Source organism: Mobula hypostoma, chromosome 31 (assembly GCF_963921235.1).
Source record: "Mobula hypostoma chromosome 31, sMobHyp1.1, whole genome shotgun sequence".
Taxonomy (NCBI): domain Eukaryota; kingdom Metazoa; phylum Chordata; class Chondrichthyes; order Myliobatiformes; family Myliobatidae; genus Mobula; species Mobula hypostoma.
In genome coordinates, this window is record NC_086127.1 from 3937296 (window position 1) to 3958030 (window position 20735).

Consider the following 20735-nt stretch of genomic DNA (forward strand, 5'->3'; position numbering starts at 1 on the left):
ACTAGCGTCTCATACAACTGCAACATAACATCCCCCATCTCCTGCACTCAATGCTTTGAAAGAAGCTGTAGAGGGTTGTGAATCTAGCCGGCTCCATCTTGGACACCAGCCTGTCAAAGTACCCAGGACATCTTCAGGGAGCGGCGTCTCAGAAAGGCATCGCCCATTATTAAGGACCCCCAGCACCCAGGGCATGCCCCTTTTCTCACTGTAAGAGCCAGTGTGCAGAGGAAGACAAATCGAGCATATACTTCCTTTTAAAAAACTGACGACGTGAGGGGAGACAGCCTGGCATTGTGTCAGAATCAGGTTTATTCTCACTGGCATGTGACGTGAAATTTATTAACCTAGCAGCAGCAGTTCAATGCAATACATAATCCAGCAGGGACAGGAAACAAAAGTAATAAATAAAATACAACATAACAATAAACAAACAAGTAAATCAATTACGTATATTGAATAGGTTATTAAAAATTTTAAACAGAAATATTGCATATTAAAAAAAAGTGAGGTGGTGTCTAAAGATTCAAAGTCCATTTAGGAATCGGACGGCAGAGGGGAAGAAGCTGTTCCTGAATCGCTGAGTGTGTGCCTTCAGGCTTCTGTACCTCCTACCCGATGGTAACATGTCTTTATTTTCCTATAAATGCCTGCTACAAAACCAATCTGAGTAGTACACGGCCACACACACACACGGACCTTAATAACAAATCTGCTTTGACTTTGAAGACCGGGGGTCTCGGTAACACCCCCACCCCCCCCCACCACCCCGCGTGACAGGAACCTCCATTTCCTCACTCGCAGACCGCAGCCACTCCGGGCTGGCCACCACACCTCCCCCACAATTGCCGTCGGGACAAGGCTGCGTGCTTGGCCCCCTCGCTCTCCCCGTTTTACGCCCGTACCCGCCAGGCCAAGCACGGCTCCAACGCCATATTTCAGTTGGCGGACCACGCCGCCGCCGTGGGCCGAATCGAATCTGGCGGTGAACCTGCCTGCAGGAGGGAGACTGACAAACTAGAACAGAAACCTCTCACTCATCGTCAGCAAGACCAAGGAGATGATCGTCGACTTCAGGAGGCGGAAATCGGAGGTCCGTGAGCCAAACCGGTGGGTGGGGATGGGAATTAGAGGTGGAGAGGGTCAGCGACATTAAATTCCTTGGCGCCATCATTTCGGAGGGCCTGCCCCGGGTCGGGCACGCGGGGGCCCTTGCAAGTGGCGCGTGAAGGACAGATCCGAACCCTGGACCGCTCGCCTCGAAGGCCGGTGCAGAGCCCACGGGTCCTTTGACCGGCTGCGAGTGGGGTTTAAGGTCAAGTCAAGTCGCTTTCATTGTCATTTCAACCAGAACTGCTGCTACAGTACACAGTAAAAACAAAACAACAATCCTCCAGAACTAGACTGGACTACCCGAAACAACAGAATGACACCGGACTACCCGAAAGAACAGCATGACACCGGACTACCCGAAACAACAGAATGACACTGGACTACCCGAAACAACAGCATGACACCGGACTACCCGAAACAACAGAATGACACCGGACTACCCGAAACAACAGCATGACACCGGACTACCCGAAACAACAGAATGACACCGGACTACCTGAAACAACAGAATGACACCGGACTACCCGAAACAACAGCATGACACCGGACTACCCGAAACAACAGAATGACACCGGACTACCCGAAACAACAGAATGACACTAGACTACCCGAAACAACAGAATGACACTAGAAACAACGCAAAACTACACTGAACGACACAAAACTGCACTAGACTACCTGAAACAGCTCAAACTACACTAGACTACCCGAAACAACACAAAACTGCACTAGACTACCCGAAACAACGCAAAACTACACTAAACAACACAAAACTATACTAGACTACCCGAAACAACACAAAACTACACTAAACAACACAAAACTATACTAGACTACCCGAAACAACGCAAAACTACACTAAACAACACAAAACTATACTAGACTACCCGAAACAACGCAAAACTACACTAAACAACACAAAACTATACTAGACTACCCGAAACAACACAAAACTACACTAGACTACCCGAAAAAACGCAAAACTACACTAAACAACACAAAACTGCACTAGACTACCCGAAACAACGCAAAACTACACTAAACAACACAAAACTATACTAGACTACCCGAAACAACGCAAAACTACACTAGACTACCCGAAAAAACGCAAAACTACACTAAACACAAAACTGCACTAGACTACCCGAAAAAACGCAAAACTACACTAAACAACACAAAACTGCACTAGACTACCCGAAACAACGCAAAACTACACTAAACAACACAAAACTACACTAGACTACCCGAAACAACGCAAAACTACACTAAACACAAAACTACACTAGACTACCCGAAACAACGCAAAACTACACTAGACTACCCGAAACAGCACAAAACTACACGAGACCACCTGAAACAACACAAAACTACACTAGACTACCCGAAACAACACAAAACTACACTAGACTAACTGAAACAACACTAAACTACACTAGACTACCTGAAACAACACAAACTACACTAAACTACCCGAAACAACGCAAAACTACACTAGACTACCTGAAACAACACAAAACTACATTAGACTACCCGAAACAATACAGAACTACACTAGACTACCTGAAACAACACAAAACTACACTAGACTACCTGAAACAACACAGAACTACACTAGACTACCTGAAACAACACAAAACTACACTAGACTACCCGAAACAACACAGAACTACACTAGACTACCTGAAACAACACAAAACTACACTAGACTACCTGAAACAACACAGGACTACACGAGACCACCTGAAACAACACAGAACCACACTAGACTACCCGAGACAACACAAAACTACACTAGACTACCTGAAACAACACAAAACTACACTAGACTACCTGAAACAACACAGAACTACACTAGACTAACTGAAACAACACAAAACTACACTAGACTACCTGAAACAACACAGGACTACACGAGACCACCTGAAACAACACAGAACCACACTAGACTACCCGAGACAACACAAAACTACACTAGACTACCTGAAACAACACAAAACTACACTAGACTACCTGAAACAACACAGAACTACACTAGACTACCTGAAACAACACAAAACTACACTAGACTACCTGAAACAACACAGGACTACACGAGACCACCTGAAACAACACAGAACCACACTAGACTACCCGAGACAACACAGAACTACACTAGACTACCTGAAACAACACAGAACTACACTAGACTACCTGAAACAACATAAAACTACACTAGACTAACTGAAACAACACAAAACTACACGAGACCACCTGAAACAACACAGAACCACACTAGACTACCTGAAACAACACAGAACTACACTAGACTACCTGAAACAACACAGAACTACACTAGACTACCTGAAACAACACAGAACTACACTAGACTACCTGAAACAACACAGAACTACACTAGACTACCCGAGACAACACAGAACTACACTAGACTACCTGAAACAACACAGAACTACACTAGACTAACTGAAACAACACAGAACTACACTAGACTAACTGAAACAACACAAAACTACACTAGACTACCCGAAACAACACAAAACTACACTAGACTACCTGAAACAACACAGAACTACACTAGACTACCTGAAACAACACAGAACCACACTAGACTTCAGGCCTACAAAGGACATAAAGTGCACAGTACAGTAATTAATCAGCAAGACAACAGGCACAGCAAAGGGCAATTTACAATATAATAATAAATGATGTAAATGCAAAAAATTGAGGAATTGAGAAAGAAATGAGCAAAAGTTGCAAAGGGAGTGGAGTGGTGTACGGTTGAGCGAGTGAGAGTGTGAGTGTGAGTGTGTGTGTGTGTTGGTGTGAGACTAGACTCTTGGAATTGAGGAGTCTAATGGCTAAGGTCAACATGGATAGCTCGGGCCGGAGGTCCTGCGACGTCCTACATAGCTATGAAGAAGGCATGGCGCCGCGCCTGCCTCCTTCGAAGTTCACGTAGATTGGGCGTGAAGCCTGAAGTTTTGAGAAACTTTCTGCAGCTGCGCGGTGAAGAGCATTCCGGCTGGTTACAGTTTCCATCCTCATCCGACATCTACCACTGAATTTATTCCTGAGTGAAAGGAAACTGAAGGGCTTTGGGGGAGAGGAAAGTTTGATTGATCGTGGAGTAGATTAAGAGGTCGACACAACACCGGGACGAAGGCCCTGTCCTGTTCGATGCTCTATTTGAGGAGGTCCCACCCCCTCTGTTTATGCCACGGACCCATTAACCGAGGGGTTTGTGGACCCCAGATTGGGAACGCCTGGGAATCTATTTCCATTACTGGTCGGTCAAACCTCTACCCTCTTCCAAACTAGCACAGATTCAGCACGTCACTTGAAGAGCTCTGGCAAACCGCTACAGATGTCGCAGCGGGGAGTTCCCTGACCAGCTGCACCGCGGCCTGGTAGGGAGACGCCAGTGCCCCGGGACAGGAAAAGCCCCTCCCGCGCGGGCAAGGGCTTCCCCGCCACTCAGCACGCCCTCAAGGAGCGCGGCCGCGAGAAAGCAGCGTCCCTCATCGAGGTCACCACCCCCGACCTCCTGCCAACATCAGGTTCGTGAACCAGCGTGGACAACTTCTCTCGCCACGGCTCTGGGCTGATTTCACAATCTCCAGACTTACTTTCAAGTTCTCCAAACCTCACGTTCTCAGGACTATTTTTTTTAAATCGCTTGCACAATTTAACCATACAACAATTACAGCAAGGAAACAGGCCATCTCGGCCCTTCTAGTCCACGCTGAACTCTTACTCTCACCCAGTCCCACCGACCTACACTCAGCCCGTAACCCTCCATTCCTTTCCTGTCCACATATCTGTCCAATTTAACTTTAAACAATGACATCAAACCTGCTTGTCTTGCTTTTGCATTTTGGTCACCTGCCAGTCTTTACACACAGCTATCCATAAACCCGCCCCCTTGTACTTCTTTACATTCCTGTGAATGCCTCCAAGGAAAGTGAGTCTCGAGGTAGCACAGGGTGACATCTATGTCCTCTGACGGTAAGCTGGCTTTGCCTTTGACTACACCTCTCCCGGCACAGCCCCGGGGTTTGGCTGCGTTCAAGGACGACCACACGGGTGGATATATAAAGTCGGTGCAGCAAGGAACCGCAGAGAGCCGGGGTGGGTGAGGAGACAGCAGCTGGCACAGGACCTCAAGTCACAGCAGCAGAACAAGGCCACTCAGCCCATCAAGTCTCCCCTGCCATTCCATCGCGGCTGATTTATTATCCCGTTCTCCCGCCTTCTCCCCCCCCCCCCGCCATGAGCTTTGACACCCTCACTGATCCAGAACCTCCACACTGAAGATTTCCCGTCCACACCGGGCATCCCCTCTTCTTCTCCCGTCCCATCGGGCAGAAGATACAAAGAGCCTGACAGCACGTCCCGCCAGGCTCCGGGACGGCTCCCACCCCGCCGTTATAGGCCCACCGGACGGTCCCCTCGTACGATAAGGCGGACAACTCGACCTCACAGTCTCCTGGCGTGGCCTGGCACACCTCTTTTTTTGCCCGCTCTCTGCACGCCATACACTTCGCTCTGCGTTTTGTTACAGCTTCACCTCGCTCTACCCTCAACGCACAGGGTAACGGTCTGGTCCGCACAAGCGGTACGCAAGGCGAGGCCGGCAATGCATCTCGACCCGTGCAACGACAGTAAATTGACTTAATTCACCCATCGGCCGAGGCAGTTCGCCCCCAACCCTTCCGGTGACCTCAGGCGCAGGCAGTCTCGATCGAGCAGCCCCGGGGCTTCTCAGCACCAACAACCTCGCCTTCTCCAACCACCGTGACCTTTACCCCCCCACCCCCCTGGCTCGCTGCTCCCTCTCCCTATTCCTCTCCCCCAACCCGCCACATCAGCTGGTTCCCTCCCTCCTCCAAACCAACCCGCAAGCTCTCCCCTCACCCCCCCCCCCAATCCTGTCTGGCTCTGTTCCAGCCTCTTCCTGCTCCACTACACACACCCCAGTTCTGGGCCAGTGCCCCACACCCACCACCCCAGGTCGAAACCCTCTCTCCCATCCGCGTCCCAGCACCAGCCTTGTCTCCCACTCGCCTCCCGGGTCTCCCCACCCCCACCGGGGGGGCCGACGCCTCTTGGGCACCCTCCCCTGAACTTCCACGCCTCCCCCCTCACTCTCGCCAACGACCCCCACCTCTCCCTCTCACTCCTCCCTCCCCTCAGGTCATCCTATCTTCACGGGCTGACCCTCGACAACCCCTGAGGCTCAGTCACTCTGGCCCCACTTTGCACTCTACTCCTCCACCCCCCCCGACTCCCTCCCTCCAACCGGACCCTCTCCTCCACCTGGGTCCCCCTCACCTCTTCTCTCCCTACCCAGTCACCTACATTAACTCAAGGGTCGAGGGGACCACTCCTCCCCCGGCCCCTCCTTCCTTCCTCCTTCCTGCCAGCCTGCACTACGAGGCTGTATTGCCTCTCTCATTCCCCGCTCCCCCTCGGCGACCCCCACCTCCCCACGGGGACCCTCTCCAGGGTCCCGCCACCTCACCCCACCCCACCCCACCCACCCCTCCCCACCCCCATTGCCTCCGCTCCGCTCCCCTGCTTCCCAGCCGCAGGCTGCAACCCCCTCCCCCTACCCCCGGACCGCGCACAGCCCCGCGATGCAAAAGGCCCAGTGTCCCCGACCTGTAGTAGCTGAGCAGCCCGTTGCTGAGCACGAACCAGCGGCGCTGGTAGCCCTTGATGTAGTTGGTCCATTTGAAGAGCCAGCCCTTGTAGGTGTCGGACGGCGACTTCAGCTCCGTCATCCTTGGTAGCTGTCTGCGGGCAGGGTGGGCCGGGGCGCTCCGCGCTCCCCCCACCCCGGGTCCCCTTTGGCCTCCGGCTCCGCTGCTCGAACCCGCCGCCCGGTCTCCGCTTTCGCCGCTAGGCCGCGTCCTGCCTACCGCGCCCGCTCATTGGCCGGCCGCTGCGCCCGCCCTCGGCGCCGAATGGACGGCGTCGACGTCACTCGGGGTCCAGCCTGCGCCTCACTGGCCTGTCTCCGCCGTCCGTCAGGCCGCCCGCGGGAGCGGCGCCCCTCATTGGACCGAAGACCACGTCGATCAGGCGAAGTGGGCGGGGCCCACCACTCCTTCGGGCGCCTTTCCGTAAACGTTCGCTGAGTTTGCTGTGACGCAACCGGAGTAGAAGGGCCGGGGCGTTCCGCCTCCCCTGGCTGCTGAGTGGGCGGGACGGAGGGGGGAACGGCCCGCTGCTACTGGTCGGTCGCGGCCGTCGCCGACCTCCGATTGGCCGCCGTGGCGACCACTGGGCGCTACATCGGGAGACGGCTGTGACAGGCACCAATCGCGTGTCCATCATCCCACGTGTCTCCCAGTTTCTCATTGGCTGCCCCTCGCGGCGGGCGGCCAATCCCGAGGCGATCCAATTGACGTCACTGAGAACTAAAATCCAGCGGATGGCAACGAAGCCGAGGTAAAATCAAAGAAATGTCTTGGGATTTCCCGCCGACATTTATGCCTCGGAACACAATGAAGGAAGTAAGGGTAGCCCCTTAGGCCTGATGCACCATGTACTGACTCAGCAACTGGTCATGGTGTCGTGCAAAACACAGCTAGGCACTCTGGTCCAATTTGCCCGAGTCCTTCTAAATCTTATCAATCTATCGGCATGTCTTTGAAGGCATTGTAATTGTGCCCCTGTAACCAATTCAGCGATCAGCTCGTTCCTCCATTCATCCTCTTTCAAATCTTTCCCCTCCCTCCTTAAAACTAAGTATACATCAGCCTGAAACCACACAGCCCCAGACTCACTGTCATGAGGCGATTAAGTGATCCCCAAGCACGATAAGATAGACTCCTGACCTCAGAGTCCACCTGGTTAATCTTGCACGTCGTTGTTCACCTTCTCTGCGGCTGCTACACTGTAATCTGCATCTTATTATTCTTGAACCTTGTAATAACTCGATCATAACAAATTGATCTCCCTCCCCACCCCCGTTTCCCCTCTCTCGCCTGATCTCCTCAGCCTATCGCCTCCCCCTGGTGCTCCTACCCCCCCTTTCTTTCTTCCATGGCCTTCTGCCCTCTCCTATCAGAATGGGAATGGCCTCCTCCACCATCTTCCAACAAGTCCATCCACCATTGCAATGAGGCCAAACACACAGGTTGATCTGATGGCATGAACATCAATTTCTAAAACTTCCGGCAATGCCCCCCCCCATCTTCACCATTCCCATCCCCTTTTCCCTCTCTCACCTTATCTCCTTACCTGCCCATTACCTCCCCATGGTGCTCCCCCACTTTTCTTTCTTCCATGGCCTCCTGTCCTCTCCTATCAGACTCGCCCTTCTCCAGCCCCATATCTCTTTTACCCATCAACTTCCTAGCTCTTTACTTCACCCTCCTCCCCCTCTCCCAGTTTCACCTATCACCGACCTCCTTGAACTTCTCCCCCCAACTTCTTACTCTGACTCTTTGTCTTTTTCTTTTCCCCCAGTCCTGATGAAGGGTCTCATCCCGAAACGTCGACCGTTGACTCTTTTCCATAGATGCAGCCCGGCCTGCTGAGTTCCTCCAGCACTTACTTTGTGTGTGTTGCTTTGGATTTCCAGCATCTGCAGATTCTCTCCTGTTTCTGTGCAGGCTCTATGCCCCACACAGTACAGCGGACTATGATGATAATAATAGGCATCCATTAGTCTTGTGAGACCATGGATTTGCGCCTTGGGAAGGTTTCCAGAGAGCAGACCTGGGCAAGGTTTTATGGAAGACTGTCAGTTGCCCATGCTGCAAGTCTTCCCTCTCCACGCCACTGATGTTGTCCAAGAGAAGGGCACTAGGACCCATACAGCTTGGCACCGGTGTCGTCACAGAGCAATGTGTGATTAGGTGCCTTGCTCAAGGACAGAACACACTGCCTCAGCCGAGGCCCAAATTATCGACCTTCAGATCACTAGACCGACGCCTTAACCACTTGGCCACGTGCCAACACTTGATAAAAACAATTCCGATTCTCTCCGAACCTAAGGTGTTGCTCCTCCAGCCTGAGTGTGGGCCTCATCCCGACAGTGGGGGAGGCCGTGGATGGACGTATCGGGATGGGAATGGGAAGCAGAATTAAAATGGGTGGAGATCTTTGACTAGGGTGCTGTTTGTTGAGCGCCGACTTCTTTGCTGCTTTGTGCTGGTGATGCAAAAAGACCAAATAAACTTATCGAGAAGCTGGATCCGTCCTTGGCTCCAACCCAGAGTCCCTCCAGCACTTTGTGCGTGTGTGTGTGTGTGTGTGTGTGTGTGTGTGTGTGTGTGTGTGGTTTCGACCTGACAGCAGCTTTAACCTCTCAGCGGAGATCCCAGCTGTGCCTGCCCCAAAACCTGGTTGGCAGGGGCTCTGTGACTCAATGTTATCCCTCTTGCATTTACGTATTTTGCTTCCACGGACGTGTGGTGGACAGTGCACTGACTGCCTGCATCATGGCCTGGTACAGGAACACCAAAGCCTTTGAGCGGAAAATCCGACAAAAGGTAATGGACTCGGCCCAGTAAGTCATGAGTAAAACCCTCCCAACCATTGAGGACATTTACATGTAGGGTTGGCAACTTTCTCACTCCCAAATAAGGGACAAAAGTAGCAGTCAAATACGGGACACGTGTTTACCCCGACAAAGACGACCATGACCATGAAGCCTTGCGCGGGCACCTGCGTGTGCATGCGTGACATGCTGATTTTTTCCCCCCAAAATCGGTTTTGCCTTAAACTTCCCGACTATACTGTACATACATTACTTCTACTTTATACAGGCTGTGTATTTATCATATCATTCCTGCTTTTACTGTATGCTAGTGTTATTTTAGCTTTCGGATTATTTGGTGTTATTTTTTGGGTCTGGGAAAGCTCAAAAATTTTTCCCATGTAAATGAATGGTAGTTGCTTCTTTGCTTCACGCCATTTCGGCACGAAAGGTTTCAGAGGAACGCTCTACCTTAGCTGGGGAAATACGGGGCAAGGGCCGTCCCGTATGGGACAAACCAATTTAGCCCAATATACGGGATGTCCCGGCTAATACGGGTCAGTTTGCAACCCTATCTACATGAAACACTGTCATAGAAAAACAGCATCCATCATCAAAGATCCTCACCACCCAGGCCATGCTCTCTTCTCACTCCTGCCATCTGGTGGAAGGTACAGGAGCCTCCAGACTCACACCACCAGGTTCAGGAACAGTTACTACCCCTCAAACAACAGGAAGGAGGTACAGGAGCCTCAGGACCCGCACCACCAGGTTCAGGAACAGTTATGACCCCTCAAACATCAGGAAGGAGGTACAGGAGCCTCAGGACTCACACCACCAGGTTCAGGAACAGTTATTACCCCTCAAACATCAGGAAGGAGGTACAGGAGCCTCAGGACTCACACCACCAGGTTCAGGAACAGTTAGTACCCCTCAAACAACAGGAAGGAGGTACAGGAGCCTCAGGACCCGCACCACCAGGTTCAGGAACAGTTATTACCCCTCAAACATCAGGAAGGAGGTACAGGAGCCTCAGGACTCACACCATCAGGTTCAGGAAGTTATTACCCCTCAAACATCAGGAAGGAGGTACAGGAGCCTCAGGACTCACACCACCAGGTTCAGGAACAGTTACTGCCCCTCAAACAACAGGAAGGAGGTACAGGAGCCTCAGGACTCACACCACCAGGTTCAGGAACAGTTATGACCCCTCAAACATCAGGAAGGAGGTACAGGAGCCTCAGGACCCGCACCACCAGGTTCAGGAACTGCTACTACTCCTCAAACATCAGGAAGGAGGTACAGAAGCCTCATGACCCACACCACTAGGTTCAGGGACAGTTATTACCCCTCAAACATCAGGCTCTTGAACAGAAAGGGATAACCACTTGTTTATTGAGATGATCCTGCAACCGACAGTGTCACTTTAAGGATTCTTTATCTTGTTATTCCGCGCTCTTGTTATTTATTGCTATTCATTTATGTTTGCGTTCTGCACAGCTCGTTGTACATTGATCCTGTTTATGGTCACTGTTCCACAGATTTGCCGAGTGTGCCCGCAGGAGAAGGGGCCGCGCAGTTGCCCGGGCGACCTGCACGTACCCAGATCATAAATTTCAGTCCGAACTTTATCGGCTGCTCGCGAACTTTTGCTGAACTTGGGCTCCCCCTGTAAAAATCAAGTAGTGAACGAGCCCTCGATTCAGAGCCGAACGCTGAAACCCCCAACACGAGGACGGTGACCAGGGCGGCATTTCACCACTTCCCGATCGGCATAACCAGTGATCTGAAGCCTCTTCTTGCCCACGAAAAAGAAAGGGAGCCTCCCTATCAGGAATCGAAACGTGTGCGGCGGTGTGGGAAGAGCTGAAGGAGAAGGTCAGGGTTGTACCTCACCCTTGTTAGGCCACGTTTGGAATATGCAGTCGCTGCATGGGGCCCGTACGCAAACAAAACACGACTTCCATCGAGCAAGTCCAAAGACAGGCAGCCCGATTTGAAACAAATACCTGAGAGAGAGAAGCCAGTGTTACTCAACTTTTTAAATTCATTAAAGTGGAGCTCCCTCCAAGACCGGAAGAAGCTGCAGAAGATCGTGAACACAGCCCAGCACACCACACAAACCAATCTCCCGTCCTTGGACTCACTTTACACCGCACGCTGTCGGAGCAGTGCTGCCAGGATAATCAAGGACACAATCCACCCAGCCAACACACTTCTCGTCCCTCTTCCCTCCGGAAGAAGGCTCAGGAGCTTGAAGACTCGTACGGCCAGATTTGGGAACAGCTTCTTTCCGACTGTGATAAGACTGCGGAACGGATCCTGACCCAGATCTGGGCCGTACCCTCCAAATATCCAGACCTGCCTCTCGGTTTTTTTCTTGCACTACTTTACTCACCTTTATCCATTTATAAAGTAAATATTAAAAATTTTAAATCAATTTGTACTCAAGGCAGCGCAAAGCACAGAATCCAATATTGCTGTGATGATTGTACGCTCTAGTTCGGCAACAATAAAAGTAAAGACAGATGTGAAGCACACCGGCTGACCTGTTTTCACAAAATGTTAGATGTTCAGCTCGACACAGACTACCAATCCCCCACATCAGACCCAAACCTATTAGGAGCAGACGAGGGCACTCAACTCAATTTGAAATACTACCTACCAAGTCAGATGTGTACAGCAATTCATTTTTTTCCCCTGCACAATTAAAGCGTGGAATAATCTTCATCCCACCACAGTCGCACAACCAAACCCCATTAAACTTAAGGCGGCTTTTCTTCTTCAAAAATCTCCCTCTAAGCCCACTTTCCGCCACCTCCAGTTTGAAGGGAGAAGATGGCGACGCGGCCGTTCCGAAATGATATCCTATGTGTTAACTAGGGGGCCGTGCACAATCTTGATTTGATGGAGACAGACATGTGAAGCACGGAGGAACACCTGTTGAAACTTCTGAAATGCCCGCTTCGCTGCCGTTGCTACTGTGCGATCGAGAATCTCCGGAGGGGAAGGCCCCAAATCCTCGGCTTTGCCTATTGCCTGTTGCCGGGGCCGGGGTCGAATAGGTGGTCGGAGGCTCGGAGTTTTCGGACAGACTGTGGTCGGATGCTTCCGGGATGCTGCATCGGCAAATTGATGGCGCTGGAGGTTTACCGTCTGCGTGAGATGATGGGACTTTCAAGAGACTTTGAGACTTTTTACCGTGCCCATGGTCTGTTCTTATCAAATTACGGTATTGCTTTGCACTGGTGTAACTATATGTTTATAATTATGTGGTTTTTGTCCGTTTTTAAAGTCAGTTTGCAATGTGCTTCTGTGATATAATTCTGGAAAAGCATTGCATCATTTCTTAATGCATGCATTACTAAACGACAATAAAAGAGGACTGCGTGTCCTCATGATCTAAAGAATTCCATGCGGAATATTCTAGAGGATCAAGAACGGCTGAAGGGGAAAGCAGGAGGGCGCTGGAGAAAAGCTTGGACAGAGCAGGAAACGAGAGGCACGTATGGCAATCACTGGCTTCAATCAGCCGAGCAGCAGAGCCTCAGAATTCAGCCGTGAGCGGGTGAACCAGTTAAACTGATTCTTTGATTGCTTTGACAGTTGTCCTCCTGTTCACACACCCCTCCCTCCCTCAGCTCACCAGTCCAGGTGCCGGGGCACCTAATCCTCTCTCCTCCGGTTCAACACCTGGATGAACAACACGGGCCAGGACTGCCTACCTCCCCTCCTTGCCCTGCACCTACCTGTCCGCACCTCCGCCTGCCAACCACGAGTGTCCCGGTCTTCACCACCCCCCCCCCCCAGTCATTGTAGACTCTCCTTCACCACTGAGCAGGCGAGGAGGGCTCTTGGGGGTGGGGGGGGGAGAGAATTCGGACACGGCAAAGCATCAGGCCCAGATGGTGTGAGCCCCGAGGTCCTGGAGTCGATTATAAAGGACGAAATAGCGGCGCATTTGGGTAGCGGTAACAGGATCGGTCCGAGTCAGCGTGGCTTTACGAATGGGAAAACGTGCTTGATGAATCTTCTGGAACCTTTTTGAGGATGTAACTATGAAAATGGACAAGGGAGAGCCAGTGGATGTAGTGTACCTGGACTTTCAGAAAGCCTTTGATAAAGTCCCACATAGGAGATTAGTGGGCAAAATTAGGGCACATGGTATTGGGGGCAGAGTACTGACATGGATTGAAAATTGGCTCGCTGACAGGAAACAAAGAGTAGCGATTAACGGGTCCCTTTTGGAATGGCAGGCAGTGACCAGTGGGGTACCGCAGGGTTCGGTGCTGGGACCGCAGCTGTTTACAATATATATTAATGATTTAGATGAGGGAATTAAAAGTAACATTAGCAAATTTGCAGATGACACAAAGCTGGGTGGAAGTGTGAAATGTGAGGAGGATGTTATGAGAATGCAGGGTGACTTGGACAGGTTGGGTGAGTGGGCAGATGCAGTTTAATGTGGATAAATGTGAGGTTATCCACTTTGGTGGTAAGAACGGGAAGGCAGATTATTATCTAAATGGAGTCAAGTTAGGAAAAGGGGAAGTACAACGAGATCTAGGTGTCCTTGTTCATCAGTCACTGAAAGTAAGCATGCAGGTACAGCAGGCAGTGAAGAAAGCTAATGGCATGTTGGCCTTCATAACAAGGGGAGTTGAGTATAGGAGCAAAGAGGTCCTTTTGCAGTTGTACAGGGCCCTGGTGAGACCCCACCTGGAGTATTGTGTGCAGTTTTGGTCTCCAAATTTGAGGAAGGACATTCTTGCTATTGAGGGAGTGCAGCATAGGTTCACAAGGTTAATTCCCGGGATGGCGGGACTGTCATATGTTGAAAGATTGGAGCAACTGGGCTTGTATACACTGGAATTTAGAAGGATGAGAGGGGATCTGATTGAAACATATAAGATTATTAAGGGATTGGACACGCTGGAGGCAGGAAACATGTTCCCGATGTTGGGGGAGTCCGGAACCAGAGGCCACAGTTTAAGAATAAGGGGTAGGCCATTTAGAACAGAGTTGAGGGAAAACTTTTTCACACAGAGGGTTGTGGTCCTGTGGAATGCTCTGCCCCAGAAGGCAGTGGAGGCCATTTCTCTGGATGCTTTCAAGAGAGAGTTAGATAGAGCTCTTAAAGATAGCGGAGTGAAGGGATATGGGGAGAAGGCAGGACCTGGGTACTGATTGTGGATGATCAGCCATGATCACAGTGAATGGCGGTGCTGGTTCGAAGGGCTGAATGGCCTGCTCCTGCACCTATTGCCCTGGAGGAGTGTGCTGAGTTTTCAGCCTGGAAAGAGGGTGTGGAAAACATCATCACTACCGTCCAGTGGCCCCGACTCCACCCATCATGGAGACCCTTGGAGGGGCAGGTCCTGGCTCTCATCCGACCCCTTCGGGTCACTTTCGAATCCGCCCCCTCCGGACCAAGACTAGTCTACCCTCGGGTGGTGGTGGTGTGGGGGGGCAGGGGTTGATCCAGCCTGACTGGGTCCCTCAGGAGCGTACCCAGCTCCCTCAGGCCACGCCGGCACCGAGGGGCCTGGGATAGCAGCACCACGCTGGGCTGAAGGGCCTGCACCCCTCCTCCCGCCCCGTTAGAAAGAAGGCAGCACGCCCAAAAAGAATAGTTCGTTTTTAATGAAAGCAACAAAAAAAAAGAGAAAAAAAGAAATTAATTCTGGCGTTTAAAAACATTTAACTAGATTACATTTTGTAAAAAGCAAAACATTATTTAATAGTGTGCAGACAAGTTCCCCTGTGACTGGGGTCGAGGGAAGGGAGGGGCAAGAGGGGCAAGGGGGAGTCATAGGGGGCAGTCAGTGGGGGAGGGGGTCAGGGACGGGCGAGGGAGGAGGGCGTCAGGAACAGGCCAGGGAGGAGGGGGTCAGGGACGGACGAAGGGAAGGGGTCAGGGACGGACGAAGGGAGGGGGTCAGGGACGGACGAAGGGAGGAGTCGGGGACAGGCGAGGGAGGGGGGGGACTGGTGAGGGAGGGGCGTCAGGGACGGGCAAGGGAGGAGGGCATCAGGAACAGGCCAGGGAGGAGGGGGTCAGGGACGGAGGAAGGTGTCAGGAACGGGCGAGGGTGGGGGGGGTGGGGGAGAGGCATGGACCGGGGGAAGAAGAGGAACAGACCAGCAAGGGGTGTGTGCGTTTGAGGGCATAGCAAATATCGCCCCAGGTATAACTAATGTCACCTCACACACACAGGTCAGCGCGGGGGGGGGGTGGGTGAGGACAGAGAGAGGGAGAGAGACTCACGGCCGGGGAGGGGTGGGTATTGGAGCCTCCCCCTGGCCAGTGCAGGCACGTATAAAGCCAGTCTACTCAAAATAGGATCTGTACCCACCGCGGGGGCGGGGGGGGCGGCGGGCTCGCGTCGGAAACAGGCGGCTGGATGTACTGGGGGGAGAGGTGGTACCAGGCTGGGGGGAGAGCCAGAGAGAGGATACCAGGACGACCAACACCGACAGGGACAATGGGGTGGGGGGGGGGGTGTTTAAAAAAAGAGGGGAAGAGATACGTGGCCGGGTGTTTGCGGGGGGGGGGGTGAAGGGAACGTTTGACGTGAATGAGCAATCACCCCCCACCCCCATCGGTGCTCCTGAAGCAAACTGCGCAGCGGGAAGTTTATCCGCTGCCGTTGCCGGGGTGACGCATCTGGCCCCCCCCCCTCCCAGTGGGCACGCAGGTCACCGGTGGAGAACCCCCGCCCACCGTCGCCAGGGAGACATGTCGCCGCGGGAGACCTCGGCCCGTCGTCGCCGGGTACACCTCTTCATCCGGTGTTGATGGGGGGGGGGGTGGGGGGAGAGAGAGATTGCCGCCGTGGCCGGGGAGACTCCTGTCCGGTGTCACCGGGATCCGTGCAGAGGCCGCAGAGTCCCCCACCCAGCCGCCGACTTCCTCTACCGAGGGTTGACTGAGAGTCTGAGGGGAGGGGGGAAGAGGAGGAGGCATTAAGGTCTAAAAGAGGGTGTGTACAATAATCAAAGTCCAACAAACGCATATCGTCCCATGGGGAAACCACAGATGGGAGGGGGGAGCACACAGTCGGACCGGGGGGGGGGCGGGGGGGGAGGGAGGAGTGCAGATGGACCGTGGGGGAGGGAGGGAGCACAGACGGACTGGGGGGGGGAAGAGAGAGAGTGGGGGAGGGGAGAGAGTAGACGGATGGGGGTGGGGAGAGAAGTAGACGGACGGGGGGGGAGTAGACGGACGGGGGGCAGAAGTAGACGCACAGGGGGGAGACAGTGGACTGACGGGGGGGAGAGAATAGATGGACGGGGGGGGAGAGAGTAGATTGACGGGGGGGAGAGAGTAGACGGACCGGGGGGAGAGACGGGGGGAGAGAGTAGACGGACGGGGGGAGAAGTAGACGCACGGGGGGGGAGAAGTAGACGCACGGGGGGGGAGAAGTAGATGGGGGGAGGAGTAGACGGACGGGGGGAGGAGTAGACAGACGGGGGAGAGAGTAGACGGACGGGGGAGAGAGTAGACGGACGGGGGAGAAGTAGACGGACGGGGGGAGAAGCGGACGGGGGGGAGAAGTAGACGGACGGGGGGAGAAGTAGACGGACGGGGCGGGGAAGTAGACGGACGGCGGGGAAGTAGACGGACGGGGGGGAGAAGTAGACGGACGGAGGGAGAAGTAGACGGACGGGGGGGAGAAGTAGACGGACGGGGGGGAGAGAGTAGACGGACAGGGGAGAGAGTAGACGGACGGGGGAGAGAAGTAGACGGACGGGGGGAGAGAAGTAGACGGACGGGGGGAGAGAAGTAGACGGACGGGGGGATAGAGTAGACGGACGGGGGGATAGAGTAGACGGACGGGGGGATAGAGTAGACGGACGGGGGGAGAGAGTAGACGGACGGGGGGAGAGAGTAGACGGACGGGGGGAGAGAGTAGACGGACGGGGTGAAGCGTGGTGTCGATCCAGTTGGGGGGGTGGGCAGGGGGGAGCGCAGTATCACGCCGGGAGACCGACTTGGCGGGTGTGCAGTGTCCCCACCGAATCCCGTCCTCCCCCCTCTCCCCGCACACTCACTGTAACTTGGCCTCCAGCAGGCCGAGCCGCTGCCTGTCCACGTAGTGGGAGAACAGGGCCAGCAGGTTGCCAGGGGTGACGGACGGGGTGGCCAGACAGGCCTGAGGCATTTTCAGAAGCTCCCGCGTCACTGCAAACACCAGCTCCGTCCTGGGCAACGGCAGAGAGGGAAGGGCGGGAGTCACATTGACGGGGAACGTCCTGTTCGTCTCCCAACCACCAGCTCCCCACCTCTCACATCCGACCTTCCACCTCGTCTCTCCCCCCTGTCCCCCCCCCATCCTCCTCTCCCCTCTGGGCCCGACTTCCCCTCTCCTGTGCCCCCTCCCTCTAATCCCCTGCCGGTCTGTCCGACTCTTCTCCCCTCCCCGTCCCCGATTCACATTCCCTCCCTTCCCAATACCCCCTCACCTGCCCAGTCAGCCTCTCCCTCCCAGCCCCCCCTCACCTCCCCAGTCATCCCTTCCCCCTCCCCTCCTCGCCCCTCTTACCCCTCCCCATCCCGAGCCTCAATTGCCCACTCTCCCCTCTGTTTCACCCCGGACAGAGGACCAGAGGGAAAGTCACCTCCTCACAAACGGGGAGGTGAGGGTGGGGATGGCAGCCTGGGGGAGCGAGAGAGAGAGAGAGAGAGAGAGAGAGAGAGAAAGAGAGACAGAGACAGTCACAGAGAGACAAGAGAGAGAAAGAGAGGGGGAGGGAGGCGATGGGGGAGGGCGAGGGAAAGGCAGTGGGCACGGGAAGAATGGAGCAAAGAGGGACAGTGGGGCATGGGGAGAGGGGGAGCGAGAGAGATAGAGGGCAGGGGAGGGCAAGAGGGGGCGAGGGAGGGCGAGAGAGATGAAGGGCAAGAGGGGGCGAGGGAGGGCGAGAGAGAGATAGAGGGCAAGGGGGCGAGGGAGGGCAAGAAGGGACGAGGGAGGGTGAGAGAGAGATAGAGGGCAAGAAGGGGCGAGGGAGGGCAAGAAGGGACGAGGGAGGGCGAGAGAGAGATAGAGGGCAAGAAGGGGCGAGGGAGGGCGAGAGAGAGATAGAGGGCAAGGGGGCGAGGGAGGGCAAGAAGGGACGAGGGAGGGTGAGAGAGAGATAGAGGGCAAGAAGGGGCGAGGGAGGGCAAGAAGGGACGAGGGAGGGCGAGAGAGAGATAGAGGGCAAGAAGGGGCGAGGGAGGGCGAGAGAGAGATAGAGGGCAAGGGGGGCGAGGGAGGGCAAGAAGGGACGAGGGAGGGTGAGAGAGAGATAGAGGGCAAGAAGGGACGAGGGAGGGCGAGAGAGAGATAGAGGGCAAGAAGGGGCGAGGGAGGGTGAGAGAGAGATAGAGGGCAAGAGGGGGCGAGGGAGGGCAAGAAGGGACGAGGGAGGGTGAGAGAGAGATAGAGGGCAAGAAGGGACGAGGGAGGGTGAGAGAGAGATAGAGGGCAAGAAGGGGGCGAGGGAGGGCGAGAGAGAGATAGAGGGCAAGAGGGGGCGAGGGAGGGCAAGAAGGGGCGAGGGAGGGCGAGAGAGAGATAGAGGGCAAGGGGGGCGAGGGAGGGCAAGAAGGGACGAGGGAGGGTGAGAGAGAGATAGAGGGCAAGAAGGGACGAGGGAGGGTGAGAGAGAGATAGAGGGCAAGAAGGGGCGAGGGAGGGTGAGAGAGAGATAGAGGGCAAGAAGGGGGCGAGGGAGGGCGAGAGAGAGATAGAGGGCAAGAGGGGGCGAGGGAGGGCAAGAAGGGGCGAGGGAGGGCGAGAGAGAGATAGAGGGCAAGGGGGGCGAGGGAGGGCAAGAAGGGACGAGGGAGGGTGAGAGAGAGATAGAGGGCAAGAGGGGGCGAGGGAGGGCAAGAAGGGACGAGGGAGGGTGAGAGAGAGATAGAGGGCAAGAAGGGGCGAGGGAGGGCAAGAAGGGACGAGGGAGGGTGAGAGAGAGATAGAGGGCAAGAGGGGGCGAGGGAGGGCGAGAGAGAGATAGAGGGCAAGAGGGGGCGAGGGAGGGCGAGAGAGAGATAGAGGGCAAGAGGGGGCGAGGGAGGGCGAGAGAGAGATAGAGGGCAAGAGGGGGCGAGGGAGGGCGAGAGAGAGATAGAGGGCAAGAGGGGGCGAGGGAGGGCGAGAGAGATGGAGGGCAAGAGGGGGCGAGGGAGGGCGAGAGAGATAGAGGGCAAGAGGGGGCGAGGGAGGGCGAGAGAGAGATAGAGGGCAAGAGGGGGCGAGGGAGGGCGAGAGAGAGATAGAGGGCAAGAGGGGGCGAGGGAGGGCGAGAGAGATGGAGGGCAAGAGGGGGCGAGGGAGGGCGAGAGAGATGGAGGGCAAGAGGGGGCGAGGGAGGGCGAGAGAGAGATAGAGGGCAAGGGGGGCGAGGGAGGGCAAGAAGGGACGAGGGAGGGTGAGAGAGAGATAGAGGGCAAGAAGGGACGAGGGAGGGTGAGAGAGAGATAGAGGGCAAGAAGGGGCGAGGGAGGGTGAGAGAGAGATAGAGGGCAAGAAGGGGGCGAGGGAGGGCGAGAGAGAGATAGAGGGCAAGAGGGGGCGAGGGAGGGCAAGAAGGGGCGAGGGAGGGCGAGAGAGAGATAGAGGGCAAGGGGGGCGAGGGAGGGCAAGAAGGGACGAGGGAGGGTGAGAGAGAGATAGAGGGCAAGAAGGGACGAGGGAGGGTGAGAGAGAGATAGAGGGCAAGAAGGGGCGAGGGAGGGTGAGAGAGAGATAGAGGGCAAGAAGGGGGCGAGGGAGGGCGAGAGAGAGATAGAGGGCAAGAGGGGGCGAGGGAGGGCAAGAAGGGGCGAGGGAGGGCGAGAGAGAGATAGAGGGCAAGGGGGGCGAGGGAGGGCAAGAAGGGACGAGGGAGGGTGAGAGAGAGATAGAGGGCAAGAGGGGGCGAGGGAGGGCGAGAGAGATGGAGGGCAAGAGGGGGCGAGGGAGGGCGAGAGAGATGGAGGGCAAGAGGGGGCGAGGGAGGGCGAGAGAGATGGAGGGCAAGAGGGGGCGAGGGAGGGCGAGAGAGATGGAGGGCAAGAAGGGACGAGGGAGGGCGAGAGAGAGATAGAGGGCAAGAGGGGGCGAGGGAGGGCGAGAGAGAGATAGAGGGCAAGAGGGGGCGA

The 20735-nt window shown here is 54.8% G+C and overlaps 2 protein-coding genes across 3 annotated transcripts in view; both read right to left on the reverse strand.

Annotated features, from left to right (window-relative positions):
• LOC134339952 (oxysterol-binding protein 1-like) overlaps positions 1-7035 on the reverse strand; it is a 137597-nt gene extending 130562 nt beyond the window's left edge. Inside the window, exon 1 of the mRNA XM_063036754.1 lies at positions 6772-7035. Within this exon, the coding sequence (XP_062892824.1) occupies positions 6772-6893 (122 nt within the window). The 5' untranslated portion in view covers positions 6894-7035. The remainder of the gene's footprint in view (positions 1-6771) is intronic.
• Positions 7036-11009: 3974 nt separating this feature from the next.
• Positions 11010-20735, reverse strand: part of patl1 (PAT1 homolog 1, processing body mRNA decay factor) — a 66248-nt gene continuing 56522 nt past the window's right edge. Inside the window, exons 17-18 of one of the 2 annotated variants that reach the window (XM_063036755.1) lie at positions 17657-17806; positions 11010-11610 (exon numbers count right to left, since the gene is read on the reverse strand). In XM_063036755.1, the coding sequence (XP_062892825.1) occupies positions 11481-11610; positions 17657-17806 (280 nt within the window). In that variant the 3' untranslated portion in view covers positions 11010-11480. Of the gene's footprint in view, positions 11611-15202; positions 16539-17656; positions 17807-20735 lie in introns of those variants that run through there. The other variant, XM_063036756.1, reaches the window with a different exon arrangement.